Source organism: Branchiostoma floridae, chromosome 11 (genome assembly GCF_000003815.2).
Source record: "Branchiostoma floridae strain S238N-H82 chromosome 11, Bfl_VNyyK, whole genome shotgun sequence".
NCBI classification, from domain to species: Eukaryota; Metazoa; Chordata; class Leptocardii; order Amphioxiformes; family Branchiostomatidae; genus Branchiostoma; species Branchiostoma floridae.
Window position 1 is genome coordinate 4,021,183 of NC_049989.1, and position 25,488 is coordinate 4,046,670.

Below are 25,488 nucleotides of genomic sequence, written 5' to 3' on the forward strand. Positions count from 1 at the left end.
CCAGCCCCCCCCCCCAAAAAAAATTGCCAAGCTTCCCAGAGAGGCCGGTGAAGGAGGCTAATTTTGGCGTGAAAGGGAGTCCCGTACGCCCCCCCCCCCCCATAAAAACCAGCCCCGTTCCAAGACTGCAACGGAGGCTGCAGCAGAACGAATCATTTGAGAAAGAATTCGAAGTTTCAATCTAACCTGGCACTCCAACGGGAACGCAGTTGTAGCCTATCTCTAGGTACTTAGTGACCCCGCCACACGGGTCTCCGAAGACATCGTTGTTCGCGACCACTTCGCAGGCAGCCAGGCCGTCACATTTGTTCCTCACCAGGAAAGAAGACACGGCAGACATACATGCGCCTGCGGAGTTTATCAACACGTGATTATTTGTTCTTTAAGCATATTATGAAATAATGAATGAATGAACTTAATTGCACGACATCTGTACATGGTACAATGTAAGGCACCAGTAATAATTCAATTTATTCAATGACACTCGTCGAAGGTCTGTAAGTATTAGTACCACACTGTCTCTACTGATTATGAAAGCAAACAGGATGTTAAGCATATAAACATTAATTATCGTTTGTGTACCTGTTCTATTATGGGCCCTATGAAACTTGTCCATGTTGGATCATGGAATACCCGAAATGAAAAAGTTCGTTGTTCCTTATGTATTGCATAAAAACAGGTAAATCATGCACTCCTTCTTCTAACAAATGTTTACGTAAGGGAAGGCTTTTGCGCCATTCCAGATGCTACTGTGCACCCCCCCCCCCTCCCATGATAACAAATCTTAGCTTACCTTGCACAGTTGACGGCGATGAACCATCTGGAACTAACATGTGGAAGAACCATTGTAGTACAAGTTAAACTCCAATGCATGTAAGACACTTGTAAATAATAGCGCCAGGTGTTTCTGACACATATGTGTATCATCTGCCGGAGATACATTTTAAGCCAAAAAAGATAGCTAGCTACTTTCCGGCGTCTGACAATATCATTATGACACAAACAATCCACTCAGGCGACTTCTTACACAGCCAGTATTGCATCAACCTGGTGGAGAACTAAACTGCTATGATTTAGCCATTACTGTGCATGTATTGATACAGTATCTGTAGATGCATTATTTTGTATACCTTGTTCAATGCTGTAGGCCATATGCCTGAAATAAACAATATTGTATAAAACAAATCTATAAATGTACAAATTCTGACTCCAACAACTTCTTGTATTAAGTGGGACAAGACGAGATTTTTAGACATTGTCGAGTGTTCAAATATTTGTCAAATCTTTCAATAGTCTTTCTATGATCCCGAGTCATTGGTAACGGGTTTCCAAAAGGTTTTTGTCCTGCAGAAATAGGGCATTGGAGGCATCTGTACCGAAAGGAACCTGATAGTTTCAACTATCATGTAAAGCGATGCATTTCAACTCAGTTCATCCTTGTAGTACTAGTGTCACAAGTGCAGGGACGTTATACATACCTAGTTCACCGTTGGTACACCCGGCGTTTCTGATTTTCCCGTACATAGCTGTCAGGACCCGGATAACCTTTCCACCATCACAGCTAAGTCGGGCCGTCGAGTGTTCACAGTAGTTTATAGCATGGTACTCTGAAAACGGGAGACAAAAAGGTACATTTTCCCTGAATCAGGAGTTCTTCTTCTAGTTCTTCTGAATGGCACAGAAAGCTTAGCTTAATATGGCATTGGGTACATCGATCATAATTTTTAATCAATGAAGAAGGTACATTTTCTCCGTGGATCTGGAGTTCAAAGTTCTTATAAATGACATAGAAAGCTTAGCTGAAGATGGCATGGGTAATCATGATCTTTATCAATAAAGAAGGTACATTTTTCCCTGGATCAGGAGTTCTCCTTCCAGTTCCTATGAATGACATGGCAACGCTTATAGCTGAAGATGGCATGGGTAAATTGATTATCCTTTTGATGTGTACTTAACAAACAAGTCCACTTATCTTAGATACATAACGTTCATGCAACACAACCTTGTAGGAATACGTCATCCCCGGGCGACCGAAAGATGAGGAGTTACCGAAAAATCAGCAGGATGAATTTCTCCCCCAGAATAGATTTTCCGAGCATTAACCAGTCTGTTGAAGCTATTAACACAGTAATCACATCTACCTATCTTGTCGTAGAACACATTGTTCGGATTGGCAGTCGTCGGAGAATTGCAGGTCCCGGACTTGATAAAGCAATGATTGCCGGAGCTCAAGAAGGCCTTGCATCCCTCAGTTCTTGTGCACATGTCGGCACAGCCTTGCAGACCTGCCGATCCCGACCAGATGTCGTTCCCAGGGCAGTCTCCTTGGCGAACGGTGTATCCATCGACCTCTTGTAGCCGGACTTGAGGGTCAAATAAAAGCGAGTCAAACCTACGATTAGTACAGAGAGCTGTATGACGACTCATGTTTAGCTCAAAAACAAATCCGACATATACCTGTTTATACAATTCTTGAGGGTTCAAACAAGTCCATATAAAATGACTACAAGGATTAATTTTCTACCACGTACACAAAAGTCGAGTGGTCAGAGACGAAATCAAACATATACTGGAATCCGACTGCAGCATGTAACGTTAAATATGATGTAAAGCTGAAGACCTATAACTAACAGATACATGTCTTGTCTTTCTATATCTACAAAAACGTCCACAGTGACGTTTTTGACACCCATGATTTAAAGGACAGCATCAGAAAATTTTCAATTCATTATTTTCCAGTAGTTTACTCATTAAAAAGTTGATGTACGTCAATTTTTACATTGATCCGCCTAATATGACCCTGTAGACACGTTTGAACTTCGCGCTCTCCTCCTTTCCCCGCCGCGCTGGCCGATGACGTAATGGCCGCGTTCCGAGAGTCTGACGTCACAGATCCAAAACTTCTAGCCAGCCATTTTGCTCCGTGAACCTCGGTCCTCTCAGCGGTAAATAATCACTCCGCCATTCTGGAGTTCAGTCCGTAGTTGTTGACAATTACTTTCGTGGACCTGTAAGTCGCATTGTGACCTGTCTACGAAGCTATAGTCCCCGGGAGACTAAACATGAATGAGCTTGCCTGCGAGTAAACCGCGCGGCGACGGGACGAAATCAAAACAATGGCGGTGGGGAAGGTTCACGCACCGTGCCATTCTGGACTGTTACAAGAGCGAGTTTGGGTCAATCCTTACCTTCTCCTTTCCAGACAGCACAGCGATAATTACACGTAAGCTTCCACGAATTTTGGTTGAATTCACAGTTGTCCAACTGGCAGTGACATTAAAAAAAAAAAAGAAACATTTTCCTCTGACAACATCGGACGATCCCCTTTTCGCGCCGAAACATACATACAAAACAGGCCGGCATTGTGAATGGCGCGAAATGTCGGCTTCGTTTCAGAGTCCGTGATTTATTTTGATGGAACACCCAACAATCTCCGCCAAAGCTACATGATTGAAAAACCGGACAGTGCAGATAATTTACCTGAGAAACAGAAAATAAAGTGAGAGGCGAGGCGTAACTCGCTCGAATCTGTACAAGTTGCAGTGCTATCTGTTTCGGCGCGATAAGGGGATCGTTCGATATGTAGTGATCAAGGGTGTGTTGTCAGAGAAAAATGTTTCTTTTTTTTTAATGTCACTGCCAGTTGGACAACTGTGAGTTCAACCAAAATTCGTGGAAGCTTACGTGTAATCATCGCTGTGCTGTCTGGAAAGGAGAAGGTAAGGATTGACCCAAACTCGCTCTTGTAACAGTCCAGAATGGCACGGTGCGTGAACCTTCCCCACCGCCATTGTTTTGATTTCGTCCCGTCGCCGCGCGGTTTACTCGCAGGCAAGCTCATTCATGTTTAGTCTCCCGGGGACTATAGCTTCGTAGACAGGTCACAATGCGACTTACAGGTCCACGAAAGTAATTGTCAACAACTACGGACTGAACTCCAGAATGGCGGAGTGATTATTTACCGCTGAGAGGACCGAGGTTCACGGAGCAAAATGGCTGGCTAGAAGTTTTGGATCTGTGACGTCAGACTCTCAGAACGCGGCCATTACGTCATCGGCCAGCGCGGCGGGGAAAGGAGGAGAGCGCGAAGTTCAAACGTGTCTACAGGGTCATATTAGGCGGATCAATGTAAAAATTGACGTACATCAACTTTTTAATGAGTAAACTACTGGAAAATAATGAATTGAAAATTTTCTGATGCTGTCCTTTAAGGTTAACCGGTACCATCTGCATTAAAGCGCCTTTGTTTAGATCTACAGTTTTAGACTTTCAACAATGCTAAAGATTGTTCAAATGAAAAGCCAAGATGTACTTACATGTTTCACAGTTCGTGCCCTCATACGGTCCTGCGCAGTTGCAATCGTAACGGTTATTCCCATCCACACAGTTTCCGCCGTTCTGACAGGGGTTCGACTGGCATTCGTTGGTTGCTTTATGTCAATGAAGATGATACATGTATATGGTTGATGGTTAACCTGTCGGCACGTATTCTTATACAAATGATAAACATGTCAGACTATTTCTGCACAGATCAAGTTTCGAAGTTTGTTCTTACCCGAGCAGCCCGTTGCGCCCGCGGCGCTAGTGGTTCCAGTCGGACAGGTCTGACAGCCGGTAGAACCGGTGGAACTACTGTACTGTCCGGCAGGGCAGCTTTGACAGCTTGTAGATCCGTAGCTGGAGCTATACTGTCCAGCCGGGCAGGCCTGGCAGCTCGTGGACCCCTGACTGGAACTGTAGTACCCAGCTGAGCACGACACACAGCCGGTGGCGCCAGTGCTGGAGCTGTACTGTCCTGCTGGACACAGCAGACAACTGGTGGAACCAGTGTTGGAGCTGTACCGTCCTGCTGGACAGTCTTGGCAGCTGGTAGATCCCTGACTGGAGCTGTACTGTCCAGCTGGACATGGCAGACAGCTTCCGGAGCTTTGGATGGAGTTGTACTGTCCCGCTGGGCAGTTCTGACAGCTGGTGGAACCAGAGGTGCTGTATTGACCTGCTGGGCAGTCCGCGCAGCTGGTGGAACCAGTGTTGGGGTTGTACTGTCCCGCTGGACAAACTGGGCAGGTGCTGGATCCACTCGTGGCGGTAAACCGACCTGCTGGACACGGCTCACAAGGAGTGCCTTTGAAACAAATAAGTCAACGTTCAGGGCACAGCAACAAAGAGGTACAATGCACAGAATGCTGTTAGAAAGTAAAACAGACTGTAAGATTTTAGTTTGTTATAATGAAGGCTAGTATGAAACGGCACAGTCATGGAACTTCGACTAACTGAATCAGAGGGTGATGAAGAATAACAAGCCTAAAGCTATTTTTTGCATTGGAAATTTAAAAAAAAGACACCACATTATATGGGAACCAATGCGCCTTTTAACACTAAAAATCCCTTGACAGAGCCTGGAGTTGGCCAGTCCAAAATGTGGTTAAGTCCAATTTTCTGTGGCTGATCCAAACAGGCAAACTAGAAAGGCAACATTTTCGGGAAAATGCTGCATGTCTTCCCCGTGGCCTTTTGTCAAGCTACTCACACACAATAACATACCATTCGGTGCGCCCTATAGTAGTACTGTATACCTTAAGCCGAAATTCTGGTTCAGGTCCGAACCCGAGTCCAGAGATTCAGGTTCAGGTGCTAGGGGCAAACAAGCCATGTACCAGACGATTTTAAATACTATTTATGACTTCATTTCCAATTCTGAGTTTTGATTGGCTACAGGTGAAAGACGGCTACAGAAACAGAAAGTCTTCCTTCGGGGAAGACTTAAAAATTAGGAATTGATGACCAAGTGCAAAGATAACTGTTGATTTAAGTCAAAGTTCAATGTTCTGTAATAACCTTCAGAGGCACTGAACTGTCCAGCGGCACAGTCTGTACAGGCCGTCCTGTCTGCGTTACTGTAGGTCCCTGCCGGGCAGATCTCCTCCACCTCGTCCCCATTCACGCACTGGTGGCCGGGACGACACGGTTCGCAGGAAAACACAGTGCTTGTTGATCCTGAATCAGCTCCTTTTTCAAATATGCAAAAGAATAGTTATACATTGCATTTGTGACTACAGTATAGACATGTTTTCTTCGTGTCAAATCATATTGATATACAGACAAAAGGTATGTAGTTTTCTTTCACACCCGATTCTTTCTCCATGTAAAGCAAAGGTAAATGTAGCTCTTGTGAAGTGCGATGTTATCCTGGGGAACTTGATTCAAGCCATTCCGATCGTTTGGGTATGAGTAGCGCAAAGTGTCAGTGCCAGAGCTCTCGGTTCGAAGGCTCCGAAGGCTCCAGCCAGCTTAGTCAGCAAAGGTTATTGGCTGATTGCTTTATATAACATGAAAAGGTCATGGAGATGTAGTAGTAGATACAGATGAAAGGAGATCATAAGACAGATGTAAGGTTACATAATCAGCCCTTACCACAGACTGGAACGTCACACCGCTGCCATCTCGTGCTGGGATCTGTCGTGTAGCACCAGAGTTCGTGATGGTTGCCTTTCCGACAGTAGTTCTCCTCCAGCCCTAATGTCGGATGATCTTCAGGTCTGAAACTGTGGCTGTGAGGTGTCTGACTGTCCCAGCGCTGACACGTCTTGCCAGATTCGGTCACAGAGACTGTTCCTCGGTAGGATGCTCCATCTCCCACCTGGCAATCTCCAGCTGGTTGATGGAATTCAAAAAGACAGTTATCAATGCAAGCCGTCTTGATTTTCTAGCAGGGTATAACCTTGACTAACTTTGGCGACTAAAGACCACAGTGGTCGTTGAAAATTTGATCGTTTGTCATGATAATTTCGTGTTGGAAGAAAATTTAGCATTGTACACAGCTTCCATGATGAATTACCGTACCATTTTGCTATCAATTGTGCATTTGACAGTCCTTTTTCAGTCCAACAAGAAAACAACAGTTTTGTACCTTTACACCATACCAGTACCCACCCTTACTTACGACTGATCGGGGCGGTGTAACTGTCTAAGTTAAATTCTTCCCGGCACCACACGTATGGTGGTACTTATGGCGTCGCCCATCACCGAGACGATTAAAAAAGTTAAACGTTAAAGTTTGCCCATACATCCACACATTTGTGCAAGTCACTACAGCAGGGGGCTGGTCCGCTCATAGTGATGTATGTTTAACTTCTATACTCTTCCTCATTAGTGCCGAGTGCTAAGCAGAGAAAGCAGTATGTACCATTTTTAGTCTTTGGTATGACTCGGCCGGGGATCGAACTCACGACCCACTCGGCCATTGCACCGAGACGATTGATGATATCAAATTGTTGAACAAGTTTTTTCGGACGACAGGTAATGACAGGACATGTAAACTTTGGTATCGGTTCCGCAGTTTTTGTGCTGGGTGGATAATCAAAGCCGCACACATTGTATACCGTAGTATCAAACATATAACGGGCAATCATCTTCCTTCGCACGGTCCCCAACGGCTATCTAACTGCCTATTGGGGCCCTGCTATCTGGTGGCCCACTAGCAGTTACTGTGATTGTCGCCACAAACCAGCTGTCAGCCAATTAGAGAATAGGCCTTTCTTGGGCTTTCTGTTTACGAAAGCCATCTCGCAAAGGCCGCCGGGAATTCTATCAGTCAATCATGTTACTTCTTACATAGCTCCATCCTTCTACGCCCGATCCCCAACGGCTGACTGCCCATGTAAGGGTAAGCTCATAAACATTTATAAGCATGGCGGTCAGTAACTGATCTGAGTGCACCAGACAACAGAGGTGACCACGAGGAGTTTCGACACGACTGTCAGTAACTGATCTGAGTGCACCAGACAACAGAGGTGACCACGAGGAGTTTCGACACGACTGTGGTCCCTCTGCGTAGGCTTCCCATCCCTTCCACCTTCACCCCAAGAGAATCTACCAACCAGAATTCGAAGGGACCGCCTTCTGCCCTGGTTCACACCCTGACCCCAAGAGAATCTACCAACCAGAATTCGAAGGGACCGCCTTCTGCCCTGGTTCACACCCTGAAGTGCAGGATCCGTCAGAGTTTGTAAAGGTACATTCGGTACAATCGAGAGGTTCAGGCCCGGAACAGACGCTTCTTCCATCACCACTGACATCGGCACAGAGGCTGCTACATCCTGACGCAAAGAGATAAAGTCATAAGCCATGTAATAATTTCACGTGACGCTAAGCCGCCCCCCCCCCCACTAGACGGCGATCGCGCTGCGCTCTGACTGCGACCTACATAGGATATGTGTAACCTTCACTTTCATTCTAGGTATATCATACAAGATGTAAAACTGTGACCGAGAAGACAGCAAAACGCACAAAGTGTAGAAAGATTTTTTTTTCTTTTCTATACCATTCGTTAAGCAATCTGTCAAATTTAAGGTCGCAGAAAGAGCGCGGCGAGAGCATCGTCCTTGTAGAAAGGGTGTATAATTACCATAGACAAGTAGGCACGAATCACTAACGGACACAGAACGTCAGATATTTAGATTCTTATTTATGGGAACTACTGTATAAAAATAGCTATCAAAAGTCGCTTAGCTGAAGTTCAGTCAATTAAAAACTAACATTGACAGGGTAGTCCGACCTCCAGAGTGTCCACATAGCGCGTAGTAGAAGATTCCTTATGCCCCTGTCACATATAGGTGGTCACATTGCGCGAAAATCGATCTGACGACGAGTCTGCGGCAATCGCCCAAGCCTCGCTTATGATAATAACTTTATTGCACAACAATTGTACAAGGTACAAAGTATGACTTATATGTGACTGACGGTTTTCAGTTGAAATTTACGCGCAACCCTCAAATATTGCTGACCTTTGAACCTTGTCCTAGCAAGGTTCCGAACATTCCAAAACATGCCTAAAAGTCTGTTTTTCCAACACGATAAAAAGCCAACAGCCTTATCTGTAACATCAAGCTCCAAAATATAAACACAAGTCACTTTTGTCCTAACGCATATATCATGGGTGTGGCTGATCCAGACGTCGGCAAAAATAATAGGGTTTGGTAACTGATCATAAAAGCTTAAGCGGAGCGTCGATTGGTTCAGCTGCTTTAGGCTTCAAATGTAATGAGGGTAGAAATACGTACTCCTGCACACATTGTTGTCGTCATAGTGGGTAAGAGGACACTCATCCAAACACTCCACTCTGCCATGGCTGGGAGCACCCTCCATCATTTTCATGCCTACATGTGACAAATAGAAAACAATATAAAAAAACTTGTACCAAATAGCTGTCGGACGTAATTTTTCTGCTATCTGTTTAGGGTAGGGGTACTCATTTGTAATATTCATAATGGAGACAATAAGAAATGTAAACGAAAAAAAAACAGTCAGATAGTAGTCCAGAAATAATTTGGGTAAATTGAAAAGATGTTTCTAGCAACATGAACAGAATCGTCAAAGACAAAGGCAGCTTCGTAACTTCGACGAATGTCATGTGAAGCAATACTTATGGCATTGTTTGAGGTATCAGCGCACGGTGCAGCCAAATATTCATATATCTACGTAATCTGTTTAGACAACAGGAACCTACATTCGCAGAGTGAGGTGCCAGGCGTGAGGACCATGGCAGGAGGACAGGCAGCGGCACACTCAAAGTCACCGTCCGAGCCGTCGATGTACGGGTACGGCACCTTCACGTTCATGCAGGCGATGCAGTCCCGCGGGGTGTCCGAGCCAGTGGTTCTACAGCCTAGACATAAAATATTTGTGTTAAAGTAACTGTATCTATGAAAACACCTACTGAGCAATCACCGTGACTAAGGAAGCTTTGGCGGAGAAAAGTACGTACAACTGTCGAGTTGCACGGAACGTCTGGACTCAAGCGATATTGAAACACAAGCTTCAGAGCCAATTGGGTTACATATTCATTGTCGGATGGACCAACACAGCAAGTCTAAACAAGAGTTCGGAGACCTCATGCCGCCTTGAAATACCTATAGTTCTGCAAAGTTCTTGCTTCATTCTGTCTCATTAATCATGAAGAAGTGTAACTATAGAAGCATTATCTTTACCGCTTTCTGTTCCTTAATTATATACAAATATACTGCATGTATGGAAGTCCTATCCTTTGGCAGAATTTCATCTAAAATGATCTCCGAGCTTTCTCCAGTGCCAATGGACATACGCCAGCGGAAATATTTGGACTTGGACCAATTTCATTTCCTGTCGACTTTCTTGTACTTTGAACCAGTAAGATAGTACTTTTACTGTCAGTGTCCCCGTGAAGTACTTAGCGTTCAAAACAAACGTTCGGCCACAACAGGAATAAAACCAAGCAATTGCTTAGCATATACTCAGCATGACATCTCTGCAAACATTTAAATACCTACTTACCATCACACTCCTCGTGACACGCTTGCAAACATCTTGCGCCTCGTTTCGTTGTTCCTTCACGGCAAACGACGAAGTCTTCGGCGGGCTGATCCACTTGAGACACCCTCATAACTTTCACCGGATGAGCGCCGCTTCCGAACGCGAAATACTGCAGGCCCAGGACTTTGTCGAATTGGTAGTCCAACCAAACGTGTGCCCGTTCCTGTAGAACGCGAAGTTATCAAACTATAATGTATCAGACAGATTAACAGTGAGCAAGCAGACTTCGTCCTTTCGCTCCATGTGGTATGATGATATGACAGTATTCAAGCAAGAAGACTTGAAGAGGAAATATTCAACATTGGTAGCTATTGCAGTATACGTACATTCCATATGTTCATATCTTTCTTTAAGACATTTTACTTTTTTCTTGAGCACAGAACTGCAAAATGACACTGCCTGCTGCGCGCTTCCTGTTTGTGGCTGAAAAGCTGTCAAAAATTGCATATCTACCTCGTTATCCGGTGTCTTGCCGTATTGTATGAGGGTTGTTCCCGCCTCCAAGTTCTCTGTGACGCAGACGAAGTACGACTGGTAAAGGTGGGCAGCTCCTAGGCCTTTCGCACCCTGCTCCGGTTGTGTGACAACCAACCGCATGGCCTGAACAAATTAAGAAGATCTGCTGGAGTAGATGTCGAACACCTCTAGTACGTCAAAGTGTATTTCCTTTCTGATAGATGATACTGGTTATAACCTCAATTATACTGAAAATTTGCAGAAGTAATTCAGAAATCAATCTACAATTTATTTTTAGATTTAGCTTTACAATTGCCTCGTTGTCTTGGTGATGAATAAAATGCCTGCCTGAATGAAATACCTTGTACAAAATCACGCCGTCCGGAGAGATCTCTATGGTCATCCAGGTTTCATGATCGCGGGGAATGCCGGCGAACACCACGAAGATGTCTCCCTCTGACGCCGCCGTGAAGTGGATGCACTTGCCGCCGTCGGTCGGGTTAACACGGTGGGCGTTGGACCACCGCATGTTACACGGCATGTCTCCCCTATTCAAACTAAAAGAAAATGAAGAAATATATACTGTAGCTGTAAGGTCTTAGGAATGATGTATAATCCCACTGACAAGAAAAAAAAATAGTAGACTGTCCCCATCAGTCTCTCAGCAGACACGTATCTCAACTGAAGACCCGTCATTTTCGAGCTTAATCCATTCCTCGTGCGACTACATGCCAAAATTATCTATTCCTATACAGCTACTGCTCTCATTACAACTTTCCGACAAAGACAGCCAAATCGTACATTTTTTAAAAATTTGGAAATAGCCAATAAAAGTGAAAATCATAAGGCTTGTAAAGAATATTGAAATGCCTTTGGTGATGGCCGATCTGCTCCACCAGTGAGCTGTACTCGGCTCTGCCCACATCCATGTCGATGATCCAGTCAGGCAGGCCGCTGATAAGCTGCGAGGATGCCTCGAAGTCTTCTTGTGTCACGGTGAACAGCCCTGTTTCCTCGTCATACGTCATCACTAATCCTCCTACGCTTACCTGAGAAAAATGCGTGTCAGACAAGAAATTGGCTGATACGCACTGCTGTTGATATCCCACAAAGGAACTGCTATAGGCGGATCTACCCCCTCCTGTCCTCTGAGCACGAGGTTTGCTGGACATGTCTTGAGAAGGAAAGGAGAAATCATCAGCAGTTTTACGGATTACTACGGGCGTCACAATATTTCCACGCAGGAGTCGACAAGATGCTGATGCTGATTGTAGAAAGGACTACAGCGTATATACTACAAGATAGCATTTAGACGAGTACAGGCGACCTTGCATCAAACAAGATAAACGACAGGTGGATTTTCAAAATTTAGCATCCTTTCATTTAGAATGTCTATCACTGGTACCCGAAGGGTAGCAACATAAACAAACTACCCGAACTCATGGAGATGACCCCGGCCCAAGGAAAAGTCGTCGAAACCGAATCCCAGGGACACCTTCGATGTCTTCAAGCTGACACATATAATTCAGGATCACCTGGCAAGAAACAACGATAAACACCTTACCTTATGCGTTGCGGTGTCGCCACTGTTGCCGTTCCTGTATCCGTTATAGATGTGTGGATGGAATCTGTCCGTAACAGTCATCCATCTGCCGTTCAGGAACATCAAGTGGAGGGACTTCTTGGCCTGAAGGAACCTCGGGATGTTGTAAGGCATGTCGATATGGACGATGAATTCTTCTCCGTTGATCATCTCTTCCCAAGTGGGGAATCCGCTGTTAGGTTCATCAGAGAAGGCCAAATCAGCTGTCTCACATCCGGGCTCTCCGGCCGGGATGGAGAAGTCAGAACTGACTAATGGACCCTTCAGACAAGAAACAAACATGATTGAGTGGTCCTTCTGTTTCTGCACTGCACATTCTTCTCTCATTTATGTTGTAGCTTGAACACTTTAAACCTTTTTAAAACCAATCAGAAATGAAAGATGGGGTCTTACCTCCTCCAGGTACACAGCGATTGCACGCTCAAGGGCCAGCATCCGGTTGGTCACGCTCTCGACGAAATCCTCCCTTGCGTTGAAGTTACAGTAGCGGATGGACGCCATCTCCCGTGTGGTGTTGGCCACAACCGTGTCTTCCACGTAGTACTTCCGGCCCTTTGCGTCCACTTGCAGCTCCTTACTGCATGAAAAGCCAGTCAGACGTTTGTGATTCTTAAACTTTTTAATGACAGAAAGAACCTTAAAGTAAATGCAAGCAAATGCAGAAAAACATTGCAAAGATAACAAAAATATGATGTATTGGTCAGGAGCAGATAATTGCAAAATTGCCTTACAAATATCTACATCAACGTACCTTCCGAAGCAGCCGTAGTCCAGAACCCCATGGGGGAAGAGTAGGTCGAAGTTCATGTCGAAGAGGTCTGTGATCAGCGCCATGGTGAACTCAAAGGGCTTCGGGTACTCGTCAATGGAGTCCAGCCACTCCTTGAGCTCGGATCCGAATGCAGTCGTGTAGAACTCGGTGATGGCAGCTGCGATCCGCTGGTCCCCTCCCTGCACGGCCATCATCTCGTTGCTATATTCCGTGCGGGAACTGTACGGATGAACAAGACCAATTGTTCTACACTACTGTAGGTGGACATAAGCTATGGTAACAGTTTGAGATACATGTACAAATAAGCGTTCCGGATGAATATTACAGAGCCAAACAACATTTACAAGAAAGAAAACTAGCCTTGCTTCTTGTTCACCGAGAGACTGGTCTGATGAGGTTCCCTCAGTTGCACTGCCAGCAGACCTTCCATTGTCTGTCTTAAAGTCCTGATCGTGCCAAAAGCTGCTGGATTTGATCTGGGTTTGGACCGATGAGTAGACGCTAAAGAGCTGTTTGAAGTCAGTCTGGGCTGCCTGGGCGAACTGTACTTTGTTGTCCTGCGCAGTAGCTGTCTTGGTCTTGATGATCTTCAGCTGGCCACCAAATTTAGCGGATGTAATGTAGTGCGTACCATAGCGATTGATGAAGGTTTCTGAACGGGAGGAATGACATGGAAACAGTTGACTTGGTTAGAACAAAATAGTCATGCAAAGGAGATGATAAACCCCGACAAATTTTTGTGTTCCAGTCCTGTGGAGAAAACATTACAGAGCATCAAACAGAGCAATGCGCAAAGCAGAATTTGTCCATATGACCGACACCCGATACATACAGGATTCATGTTACTAAGCATGGAATCCTGGTATAGGATTCATGCTAGGTAGCAGTGTAAAGGAATCCTTTAGTCCTTCAAAGGATTCCTTTGACATGTTCCTAGCATGAATCCGAATCTTACGGGATTCACGAACAGACTGACGGGAAGGTTTCAAGCTCCTGATAGGCATGCTGGGAAGCTGCCCAAAGCGAGGCCCGCGGTTCGGTCAAAATTCGTCTGCAGGCGATCGTCTGCGTTTGTTCTGGTTTAACTTTTTCACATCGAACTTTAATACGGATTGATTTTGACTGGCTATCTGGCTCTGGAATTGTCTGAAGGTATGCAATGTTATGTTTTGGCAAATACAAGTACTTCTGCATACCGTTACGTGCAAATTATTGTGAGATGTGTCTCCTACATGGGGAGGGGGGCAACCTTCGTATTTACATGGTAACGGTCCTGTTAGATATTTTTGTATCTTTGTTTCGAATACAACTAATTTTTGGTCCTGGAATTCGTCAAAGTTAAGGCAATTATTCTTAACAAAGGCCGATGTGCCACATGTATATGTCAATGCCTGTGAACTGTTGCTTTTGAAGTCTCCACTGAAAAAAGCACGTATTTCCTTCTCTTGTGCCCTTTCATTTTCAAATACTGTTTTGCTGGTATCCTCATTTGCTTTTTTTCGTATACTTTCCCAAATTTTAGCATGCCATTAAGGTCAAATTAAAGAGTAAGTTCACCAACGTATCGACTGGCAAAAAGTTGACGAGTTTACTACACCTAGCAATGGCACATTAGAGCCTACGGATGAGTCAACTTATGACAACCCTCTGGTTCATCCTCCACCTTCGCTGCTACCACCAGAGAACAGTTCTCATGACCAAACACGTTCCCACAGAACATATGCTGCGCACAAACAACTCAAAGTGACTGGGTGGAGGGACATTCACGACAAACTTCTCGCAACTAGTACAGAGCTGTCTGCAGTGCTCCAACATCCTTCTTCTGCATGATTTGTAAGCAGGAACAGCCCATGGACATCTATAGGTGCCGAGACATTCTGTTTGAGCTGCTTGGAGCTCCACCATGAGAATTCGCTCCACCTCCCAGAAGTATGGACGGTATGTTAGGTTGAGTTTTCTCATACATGCAATTATTGATCATAAAATTTGTCACAGGTCATTGGCTTCTAGGGTTTGTGCTAGTGGTGCGTACCTAAACTCATATTCAAGTTCAGGTCCAGCAGTTCAGGTTCAGGTCCAGACTTTAAGTCCGGAGTCCTGAACCCATCATTGCATATTATGTGCGCTAGAAATTTTTTCTTCTTTGAGGGGGAGGGGGATAGTGCACATAAACTTGCATGTTACCATGAATTGAAATGCAATGTGAATAATGCATGCAAATTATATACAGCCAGTGTAAACACAAAATGTTTTTTGTCTTTTCCCAGCGCAAATTTCACTGTCTATTGAAGGCTTTAGATGGTTTAGAACAAAAAAGGGAATATAACTAACAGATAGCTTTTTGCAAGTCCGGACTTGGCTGACATTTAGGTTTTTTTTGGACTTGGGTCCAGGTCCGGGTTTTAGGTACGCACCACTAGTTTGTGCTGCTAATGTACATGCAAATATTGCTTCATTGTCAAGACTGCTGCCCATTTCTGTGTCATCAGGGACTCCTGCAGCACTGTAATTAAGTGCTGGAATAGTAGAGTAACTACTTCTACAATTACTACAGTACTGTACTACAATACTTTATCCTCCTACATATACAGTCAAACCTGTATTAGCGGCCACCTTTGCATACCGGCCACCTGCCCATAGTGGCCACTTTTTGCCGGTCCCTTGGATTCGTAATGATTAAGAATTAGGCTTAGCGGCCACCTGTCCAACGCGGCCACGGCCACACGATTTCCGGTCCCGCAGGTACAAAAACACTGCCGATTACGGCCACGCGGACCACTGATCTATGTTTTGACACGCGTTCGGCCATATACAGCGGCTGTATCGTCAGCCTACGCCGGATTTAAAACCTCTTTGATTTATTTTCAAAACAAAACTTCGTAAACTGGCGCTACCCATACCCGCTGACAAACGAGGACATATAATGTCAATAGATGACACCGATATTACGGAGGTAAATTGTGTTAAAGTTACGTTCTAATACACTATCGCTTAGATTAATTTACATCTCAAAAACTTTCTTAATAAATTGTTACAAAGAAAAAATGATATGAACTTCAGACTATGGTTGATTTTATTCTTACATTCATTAAGAGATAAGTCTAAAATGACGAGACTTTTCTTGTGAGTACCACATTAGCATAATGGGCGAATCTGACGTGTGAACGCGAGCGGGAACACACGGATGGCGAAGACGAAAGATCAAATAAATATGACGATACCGGTCTCTTCAGACAATATCAACTGTAGAACATTTAAAACTTTTTATAACTTTTGTTTTCTTAATACATGTAGTGTAAAAATCATTGCAGTACATGTACAGTACTGTATTATGTGAATAAAGATCAGTGGGTACTAAAACCATGTGTAACTGATTGCTTGTGGTCAATTAATTAGCATATTCTCTATAGTGGCCACCTCTCTATAGTGGCCAATTTTGACCAGTCCCTTGAGTGGCTGCTATAGACAGGTTTGACTGTACGCAGTGTCTCCAATGGCGCTAGTAAACCGCCAGTGATAGTAGGAGGAGATTTAATAGTACTATTAGGTACTACTGCCACTTCTCATAACTTGATAGGGCTGCATACTGGTACTGTAGGTAAAAATTGATTTTGTGACACAAGCATGAAAATGTGTAAATCCTACCACAAAGATGAAAATTTGGCACTGGAAAAAAGGCAATTTCAGAGCCAACTTTGAACTTGAAGTGACACCAAATCAAATGTGACCAAAGTGATACCCAGGGACAGTGTATCTAACATGCAACAGATCTTTCAAGCGGGAGGGAGGTTTTGTTCAGGTTCCGAACAGGTCTAGAGCTGGACCGGTCCTAAATTATTATTCCTGTACCTGATGTTATGGTAAAGGTATGCAGCCCTTCTCATGACTGTATATCACATTCTCCCTCACACCAATTCTTTCATTGAGGTCTTGAGAATCCTTGGTTGATATGGGCAAAGAGGATTTTAATTACCCAAAGGAAATTCTAATGTAAATTGATATTGAATTTTTCTGTGCTGTCCCCAAGATGTCATCATAGTTTCATTCCTTTTTTCTATCTTTTCAGAATACAAGTACGTTTCCAACCCACATGGATCCTAAAGCCTGTCTGTGGTGCTGTGACGACTATAGATGTACAACTGGATCATCACCCAGAGCCCTTAAAGTGTATGATGATGCAGGTGTGTAATGATCTCTTCACTGTCACTGACAGTGACAAAAGATATTGCTCATGGATGCTATCTAAACAGGTCTGACCATTTCCAAAATCATATCCAGTAACTTCATTTGGCATATCATATTTCCTTCAAACTTCATTGACATGTGTTATCAGTGTTGTCTGTTCATCTCTGTATCCTGCTTGTAAGTTGTATTTCTTCATTCATTTGTGAAGAAAATGAAATTGGAGAAAACAAAATTAAGATAAGATGCTGGGGTAGGCAGAAGCAGTCAGCCAGTTTTCACACTGTGCTTCCAAATGGTTCTGTCCAGCAGGTTCACATTGGTTGTCTTTTGTTAGATGGTATGGTGGTGGTATAAAGAAGTTCATACATGTAAATGAAATGTACCTCGAGTATAATAGAGACATTATGTCAATTATGGTATTGAAAATAACACTTCTGGTATACTAGTAGCCACCATGATTCAAAGCGAAGTGTTAATTGATAAATCTTTCCTTATTTTTTTGTTATTGATGAAGTGATATTTCTATTATTTGGCAGGACGACCACATGTTGTGGCTGTGCTCTTCTATCACTGTGAACCGGAACCATTCACTCATCTCTGACTTGGACTGTGGCCAGCAAGAACAGACAGACCTGAAACAGCATTTTCCGTATCTCTTCTAGAATGTCTGGTTTCTTTCAGCCTAGCATGCCATGTCTCTGTGGACGGTTTCTGCACCGCACTGCGATGGAGGAACAACCTTTCTCTTCATGAGGTAGGATACTGAGAATCTTAAAGAAAGGACTTTTGTTGACTCCAGAACATTAATGATAAAAAAAGAAAGAGATAGATGTAATTTGTATGAACTCAGGAATCTGAAAATCGCTTTACATCAAAATCAAAACAGTGCAGTCCAATAAGAGAAAAGTACCTTTACAATGTCATGTGTAAAAAGTACTAGAAGAGCAAGAGGATAGGACACAAAGCATTTAGGGACAGAAAAAATCATATACAGTACTTCTAGAAATGGAGACAGATCTTGATATAGTATTCATTTTGTCATTAGCTTTATTTTGCTGGAGTCACCATGAAATTTGTAACTGATCATAGAAAGTAACATCTGTTGCTGGAGTTTAAGTTGTGCTGATTTATTAATAAATTAGGTTTTTTCAACTTCCCAAGTCATCCATGCTTACTTACGATACTCACCCCCCAAAAATATTTTTGTGTTTATGTTTAGGAAGGTTAGACATCAAGGTATACAATATTCAAATACAATTCAATCTCCACAACTGGATGGTAAATCTCCATTTTTATCTAGTTGTATAAGCAGTAACCAGCTAGATTGGATTACATTTGAATTTGTGTGTTTCATTTGTATGTTCTCAGCAAACAGCACTCTTGATACTAGTATTCAGAGATTTCTTCAATATGTCTCCGAAAATGGCATATGTAAAACATTCACTTGGCAGCCTGACAGGGTGGTGGAAATTGGACTGCCATTCATTCCCAGGATGAAATGTTTCTCTTGGACAGAGGAACAATATGGCCAATCAAGTTGTTGACTTTTTTTTAAGCTCCTACAGCAGGGTACCAGACTACCCTAGGAGAACAATGGAAATTTCACAGCTTGTCACACATTTATCTGCCATGCCAGACAGCTTGGGTTGTGGTAATATAGCAGCTTGGGTTGTGTTGATTAACAATAAGCAGATTTTCAAACACTGGAGTATTTGAAGAGAAAAATGGTTGCTTTTCAAATTCAACATGTATATACTGTACACACGCAATCATAGGTTCCTGAGGGATATAAGCTCAAAAAACCTCTGTAATTTAGGTCCAACAGACCTAAAGGCATTTCTATACAATCAGGATGACCTAGTGGTCAAAAGTGAGTATCCTTGATCTGAGCTACATGATGGCTTTGTACAGAACACATTATGTGCAACAGCATCCACCCTTCCCTACTGTTAAAAGACTTAATCTTATACATGTACAATGTGTTAATGGTTGTCTAAAATGGTAATGGAGTGTTTAATACTGTAACATCATTTATGAGAAAATGTACTTACATTAAGTTGTAAAAATCAGCAATGATAGGGACCACTAGTGCCAATAGCAATATATGAACACATTTTTAGTCACTTTAGCCAAGAGGTTGAATCGATCAGCAGGAAAACACTTCATGCATTTCTTCCATTAGGTTGTATTATTACATTTCTATCTAAAAATGTATGACAGCATTTTGTAGTTGTAGTGTATACGGACTGCATAATTGATTTAGGCACACCACAGCACTATATAATCTCCTTGCTCACTGTACGAATATTTATGAATATTTAAAATACAAATTTTGAACTAGGGATTCAAGGTGCACCACTACCACATCTTCTCTGATAGTGGTACAGTTTTGTGTACAGATACGTAGGGTCTGTTGTTCCAGGTAAGTATCAGCATGTTATATTGGAAATGCCAACTTTTCCTAATCAGAGCAAGACCAGAACCCAGTTGAGAAGTAGGAAAATAAAATGTAATAACAAGGAGGTTATATAAAACCTCCTAGGTAATAAAAATTGCAGTGGTCAATATGGATTAAACCGTGATTTTCTCTCTCAACAGCTCACGGTACAGCTCCTGTTAGGAGTTTCAGAAGGTCTGCAACAGGCTGCCCAGGAGAGGGATGGAGTCACTTTTAATAGACAGTCCTGTGGGGAGGTAGGAAGGGGAAAAGCAGCAGGAAGGACAAAGGAGGCTATATAGAGATACCTCATTGGAAGGACAAAGGAAAAGGGAAGAAAAAGGGAAAGAAGATGGTGCCCCAAAATCAGTTTGATTCAGAAGATGACATCCCTCTTACCAATTGCTCTTACTGAACTGATGTCCTAGGAAAAATGAGATGGCTGTACTAGTATGCATGAGAGGCAGTTGAGAGGGCTATATTAGCCTATATGCGCATCTACTACCTACAACATAACACCTCATTTTGATTTCTTACAATATTAGTACTATCCTGGCTAGTCAAAACACAATGTCTAGGTGATGAGCTAAGTTAAAGTTAAAGTTAAAGTATCTGAGTGTTGAATAAAATGTAAAATATATTAGCAAACAGCAAAATATGATGATTTAGAAATAGATAAACAGACATGTCATATTCTGAGAAAAGCAATGGTGTTTATTTTGTTCAATGTGTTTGCAACATGAATTTCGATGCCGTCATTACATGCGACTTATTCATTTACACTTAGATTCCTGTACCTCAATGACAATCTGCGCATTGATATAATACTTTCCAGTGACAATAACCTGTTACATCTGGAAACAATGTTATAAAATGAAGGACATATGCCTATAATATTTGTTGCATTAACAGTTAGTATTTCACAGTCACACAATACATAGCATACTAGTACTACTATATTGATATTCTTATTATAAACAATGGCATGGCTATGAATATGAAAATAAAGAGTAATATGAAGGATTTCATATGTATAAAGTTTCACTTGTCCATAGTTGTCTACTAGGTTGCCTTTACATTATCTCTCAAATTCTACAATGATGTGCAGGTAAGCTGTTGTAAACTTGTCTGCCTGGATGTGAACATCTTTTGTTCATCACTCAGTCAATCAGTGATGACAGGTTGGGTGAATCCTGGCACCTGTGAATACAAGGAAATAGTAGACAGATTTCATGGAAGAGTTATTGATCACATCCACAAAATCAGATTGCATGCCATGTCTTAATTGAACAGATTAAATAGCTTTGTAAGTATTGAATTACAACTTTTCCAACAGCAACCAGCAGGAACTTCACCTTATGCATTATGAAAAGCAGATGTGGTTACCATACTATGCCATGGCTACTTGTTAAGTATCAGTAATGCTCTTCCCTACCTATCCTGGAAAAACTGTATTGTAATTAGTGTCACTAGAGTTTTGGCCAGCCTGAAAAATTGTAAGAAAAAAAAAGATAATCCCTACCTACCGACCCTAATTTTTTTCAGGAATGAAACAGGAAACACAACATTTTTTCCTAGGCCTTGGTACAAATCACAAACTGCAGTGCCAGAATGGTATAAGTACACAAGTTTGATAGATCTCTAACCATAGTATTTATATCAACGTAATGATGTTGTAATAATATAGTTGGACTTGTTTTGGGCTTGAAGGGTTGGGTCTCTTGCATTCCCTTGTTGCAAATACTTGTTGCATATACTTGAGTCTCAACATATCTTACATTGTATTCACCTGTCCTCAAGCAACCTATATCACCACATATGAAGTCCAATATACCATTGACCACAAAAGAATTATGACGTGTCTGTATCAATTATGCAAATAAGGCATTGATTAGAAAAATGCACATCCTGTTATTTGCATCTGGCCTATAGGTACCTTCACCTCCAATATATTTTTTTTTAGTATTTAGGAACTGGTGGGTTTACCTGTGTGTTTCTGAAGACTGGTACTTTACCAGTGTTTTTGTTGCATTTAGGTATGTTAACTTGCACATAGATATATATATTGAGAAACTTAAGTATTCACTTGCGTTTTTATCCAATGGTGATAGAATAGTGCAGTGACACCCAGGAACCGGAGCTAAAACGGATCAGCGCAGAGTCAACGGGAAATGTCAACTCCAGTCAGGCTTACAGGCCATTTGTCTTTTTAAGTATCCAGTATTTGAGCATAGTATACTGTGAGCGCTACTTACTATATAATAGAGGCCGTGTACTAGTACAAGTAATTGCGCACCCCATTTGCCTGCTTATTTCGTGCAATTATCCGGGTTGTGCAACAATGCAAAGTTAAGCACCGGTTTGGGATGCGACTAACAATATGGCCGTCTGATTTGGGTAAACAAAGGTTGCATAGTTGAGTATTTTGTGCAAATATCTGGGTTGCGCAACAATGCACCGGTTTGACAGTTGGAATTTCCGTGTAATTAACAGAATTGTGCAGTAATCCGCTATGCAATGGACCAATCCTGAAGCCCCCCCCCCCCTCCTGTTCGATCGATCATGTTTTAATTTCAAACACCTCTATCAAAAACAGCGCTTGACAGACAGAACTGGCCATCGCTTGATCAGGATCAGTCCATTACATGGCTTTAATTTAAACCACTGTATATAATATACAAGCAAAATATGCCCTCCAAGAGTCACCACAGCTAAATCAGTGCATATCATAATGTGTACTCTGGAGCCCATGGCTGCTGTGGTATGATGGAATGGAATTATAATATATATATAATGTTATTTATTAGTTATCCTCTCTACTTTGTTGTTCTGGGAAATGGCTTGTAGCTATAGGATACTAAATGGGATACTAAATGCCAAATCTTGGGGGCCTTAAAGTTGGTGCCCTGCCGAGGAAGTACCCCGCCTGCTTTGTAGCTAGTCTTGACCTGGTCTACATTTTCCGGAAACCCTTGACATGAAACGTTTTCGATTTCCACGAGGAGTAAAGAACGACTTTGACAGACACAGGGGCTCACAGACCTAATGATTAAATCTCAGCCATACTTAGTTCATCGAATACCACATAACAACTTACAGTTCAGCAAATGTTCTCTTCAAAATAACTCCATATTAAAAGTATCGGAAGGTATTGAAACGTTACGTTCGATCGCCTGAACCAAAAATTAGGGACCGTACGGCATTTAGCGAGGGGGGAGAGCCGGTCGCCAGGGGGGGGAGGGCCAAGCAAAAAAATATTTTGCCAGGGGGAGGGCCTAGCAAAAAAAAAATTGACTTGGGGGGAGGGCCAAGCAAAAAAAAAAAATAGCTTGGTCTGCCAGCAAAATATGTCCCTTAAAATCCAAGAAACGGCATTTCAGAGGGTCAAGATTTCAAAATTTTTCTGGACCTCTGCAAGGGATAGCCCAAGGTTGGCGCTCGGGACACAGTGAAAATGCGAAAGGGAGGGGGCGGGGCTTATGCATGACGCCCTCGAAAACCTTTTTCACTTACAGAGAAATGTTATCAAACTCTAGATTAGTCTGCCAGCAAAATTTACCCGTCTTATTGCCATTAAAATGTAAGAAATGGTGTTTCAGAGCTCAAGAGTAAATATCCCTGGATCCCATTTGACGTGACCGGCCTCGCGCCTTTGATGACCGACATCGTGATAATGTGTTTGGGGGATTTAATTTTGTATTTCTAAATTGAAATGCCATTAAAGCTAAAGCTTTGTTTGTCAGCAAAATATTTCCCTCAAACTGAATTTGATTTGTGGGATTTGTGGCGTCAAACCCCGGGATGAGACCCCTTCATCTAGCTTACTTGATAAACTTGGTATTCTGGACATCATCTCAGTGCTGCAGGCCCGCCGCCTTAGGTGGTTTGGGCACGTTGAAAGATCTAGTGACTGCATCAATAAGATCACCAAACTGAAAGTATCTGGCAACAGAGGTCGTGGTAGACCTAGGAAAACCTGGAGGGACTGTGTCAGCAGGGACTTGAAGGAGTGCGGTCTGACAGGGGTCGACCCACTGGACAGAGCCAAATGGAAGCGGAGTGTGAAGACTGGCCGACTGCTGCCTACCCCTGCGTCAGGGAACCCAGCAGCAGTATAATCAAACAATGGATAGTGAGTGTGAGTGAGTGAAGGAAATAGCTTTTAAGAGGGTCAAGATTTCAAAATTTCACCGGACCTACCTTGCGATTCTTCGTGTCTTTGGCGCCAGACATGGTGTTCGGAACGTCGTGTCAAAACTTGAAACCCTCGTATTTTTTTTCATAGAAATATAACCAGCAATCTAACCAGCAATTTATCCAGTCATTTAACCAGCAAATCTTCCCATAAAAAAAGCAATGCAGGAAATCGTGGCAAAAAAGCGTGGCATTTCTAAAAGATCTCCTGCAAGTCTGCGTTCTCACGCCCGCCGGCGGCTAGAGAGAGGCGACCGGTCTACCCCGCCGTGGGAAAATCAGCGTCACGCATCGGCGCCCTCCCCACTACAGTTTTGGTTAGTCGAATCATGCTGTCGTTTTGGTTTTCATTTTTTCCCCGATTTACCGTAACTTATTACCACCACAGAACCAAGAAAAAGTCCAAAATATATGTAAATTGAAAATAGTTTCCGTCAAGCCGCTCAGGCCAGCGAGCTTGCCATACGTAAATTTAGGGGGAGGGGCGCGCGCCGCTTCGTGGCGCAAATCTACTAGAAATCCAGATACAAATGCTTTTTAAGTGTTGTTTTAATATCAAAATAATGAAATGGCTTCTATAAAGCAAATATTTATGCCTCTATGAAGCATATATTTATCCCTCTATTAAGCAGATATTTCGAGCCATTCTGTTTTCCTTTTTTTACTAGGGGTGAGAGTGATTCTGCTTCTCAATGAAAATCATGAAAAAGTATGACGCAAAGCACATTTCCAAATGGGAGCGCAGTGTTTTATTGGCGTCTTGAATATTTTTTGAAAGTTCATAGGAGGGGGGAGGGCCAAGCAAAAATATTTTTACTTGGGGGGAGGGCCTAGCAAAAAAATTTTTACTTGGGGGGAGGGCCTAGCAAAAAATTTTTGACCCGACCCTCTGGCGACCGGCCCTCCCCCCTCACTAAACGCCGTACGGTCCCTTAGCAGGGATTTGATTCCCGTTCTTACCTGTAATGGACGTTCCAGGTCCTCATGCAATGATGAGAACTAAGTTGTAACTGCCAACAAAAACTTGTTCCGGAAGTTTCCATCGATGACCTTATAATATTTCACTTTCGATCCTCTTGACGGCGACGCCCCATGCAAATAGGGCGCCGCCATTTTGTGGGATTGATGTGAAACCTTCCCGTCAGTCTGTTCGTGAATCCCGTAAGATTCGGATTCATGCTGGGAACATGTCAAAGGAATCCTTTGAAGGACTAAAGGATTCCTTTACACTGCTACCTAGCATGAATCCTATACCAGGATTCCATGTTTAGTAACATGAATCCTGTATGTATCGGGTGTGACCGACAGGTCAGTCAGCTGAATATTAGTATTCAGCCATCAAAGTTGCCCTGATCTGTTGATGTTGAGCAGCTAGAGACGACTTACAGAAGGATATAGAGAAATACAGAATTTTATTTGTGGTGGTACTGCCCCCATTGCTCAGTACATGAGTAGTGAAGCCCTGTTTTGATTTGTTTTGAGGCTTGTACC

The 25,488-nt window shown here is 42.9% G+C and overlaps 1 protein-coding gene and 1 long non-coding RNA gene across 3 annotated transcripts in view; one reads left to right on the forward strand and one right to left on the reverse strand.

Annotated features, from left to right (window-relative positions):
* LOC118425668 overlaps window positions 1-25,488 on the reverse strand; it is a 40,140-nt gene that overhangs the window by 5,421 nt on the left and 9,231 nt on the right. For both annotated transcript variants that reach the window (XR_004832317.1, XM_035834667.1), the window contains exons 9-27: window positions 13,542-13,833; window positions 13,161-13,400; window positions 12,803-12,986; window positions 12,371-12,670; window positions 11,677-11,855; window positions 11,168-11,363; window positions 10,804-10,950; window positions 10,312-10,513; window positions 9,509-9,667; window positions 9,063-9,158; window positions 7,944-8,099; window positions 6,415-6,654; window positions 5,839-6,009; window positions 4,556-5,125; window positions 4,317-4,430; window positions 2,142-2,363; window positions 1,479-1,607; window positions 794-826; window positions 187-348 (exon numbers count right to left, since the gene is read on the reverse strand). Coding sequence is in view for 1 of the 2 variants with exons in the window: in XM_035834667.1 (XP_035690560.1) it covers window positions 187-348; window positions 794-826; window positions 1,479-1,607; window positions 2,142-2,363; window positions 4,317-4,430; window positions 4,556-5,125; window positions 5,839-6,009; window positions 6,415-6,654; window positions 7,944-8,099; window positions 9,063-9,158; window positions 9,509-9,667; window positions 10,312-10,513; window positions 10,804-10,950; window positions 11,168-11,363; window positions 11,677-11,855; window positions 12,371-12,670; window positions 12,803-12,986; window positions 13,161-13,400; window positions 13,542-13,833 (3,792 nt within the window). In the remaining variant the exon portion in view is untranslated. The remainder of the gene's footprint in view (window positions 1-186; window positions 349-793; window positions 827-1,478; window positions 1,608-2,141; window positions 2,364-4,316; window positions 4,431-4,555; window positions 5,126-5,838; window positions 6,010-6,414; window positions 6,655-7,943; window positions 8,100-9,062; window positions 9,159-9,508; window positions 9,668-10,311; window positions 10,514-10,803; window positions 10,951-11,167; window positions 11,364-11,676; window positions 11,856-12,370; window positions 12,671-12,802; window positions 12,987-13,160; window positions 13,401-13,541; window positions 13,834-25,488) is intronic.
* On the forward strand, window positions 14,083-20,107 carry LOC118425751. The gene is made up of 4 exons (XR_004832319.1): window positions 14,083-15,119; window positions 17,248-17,362; window positions 17,903-18,120; window positions 19,965-20,107. It is a non-coding gene; the product is annotated as an uncharacterized LOC118425751 (long non-coding RNA).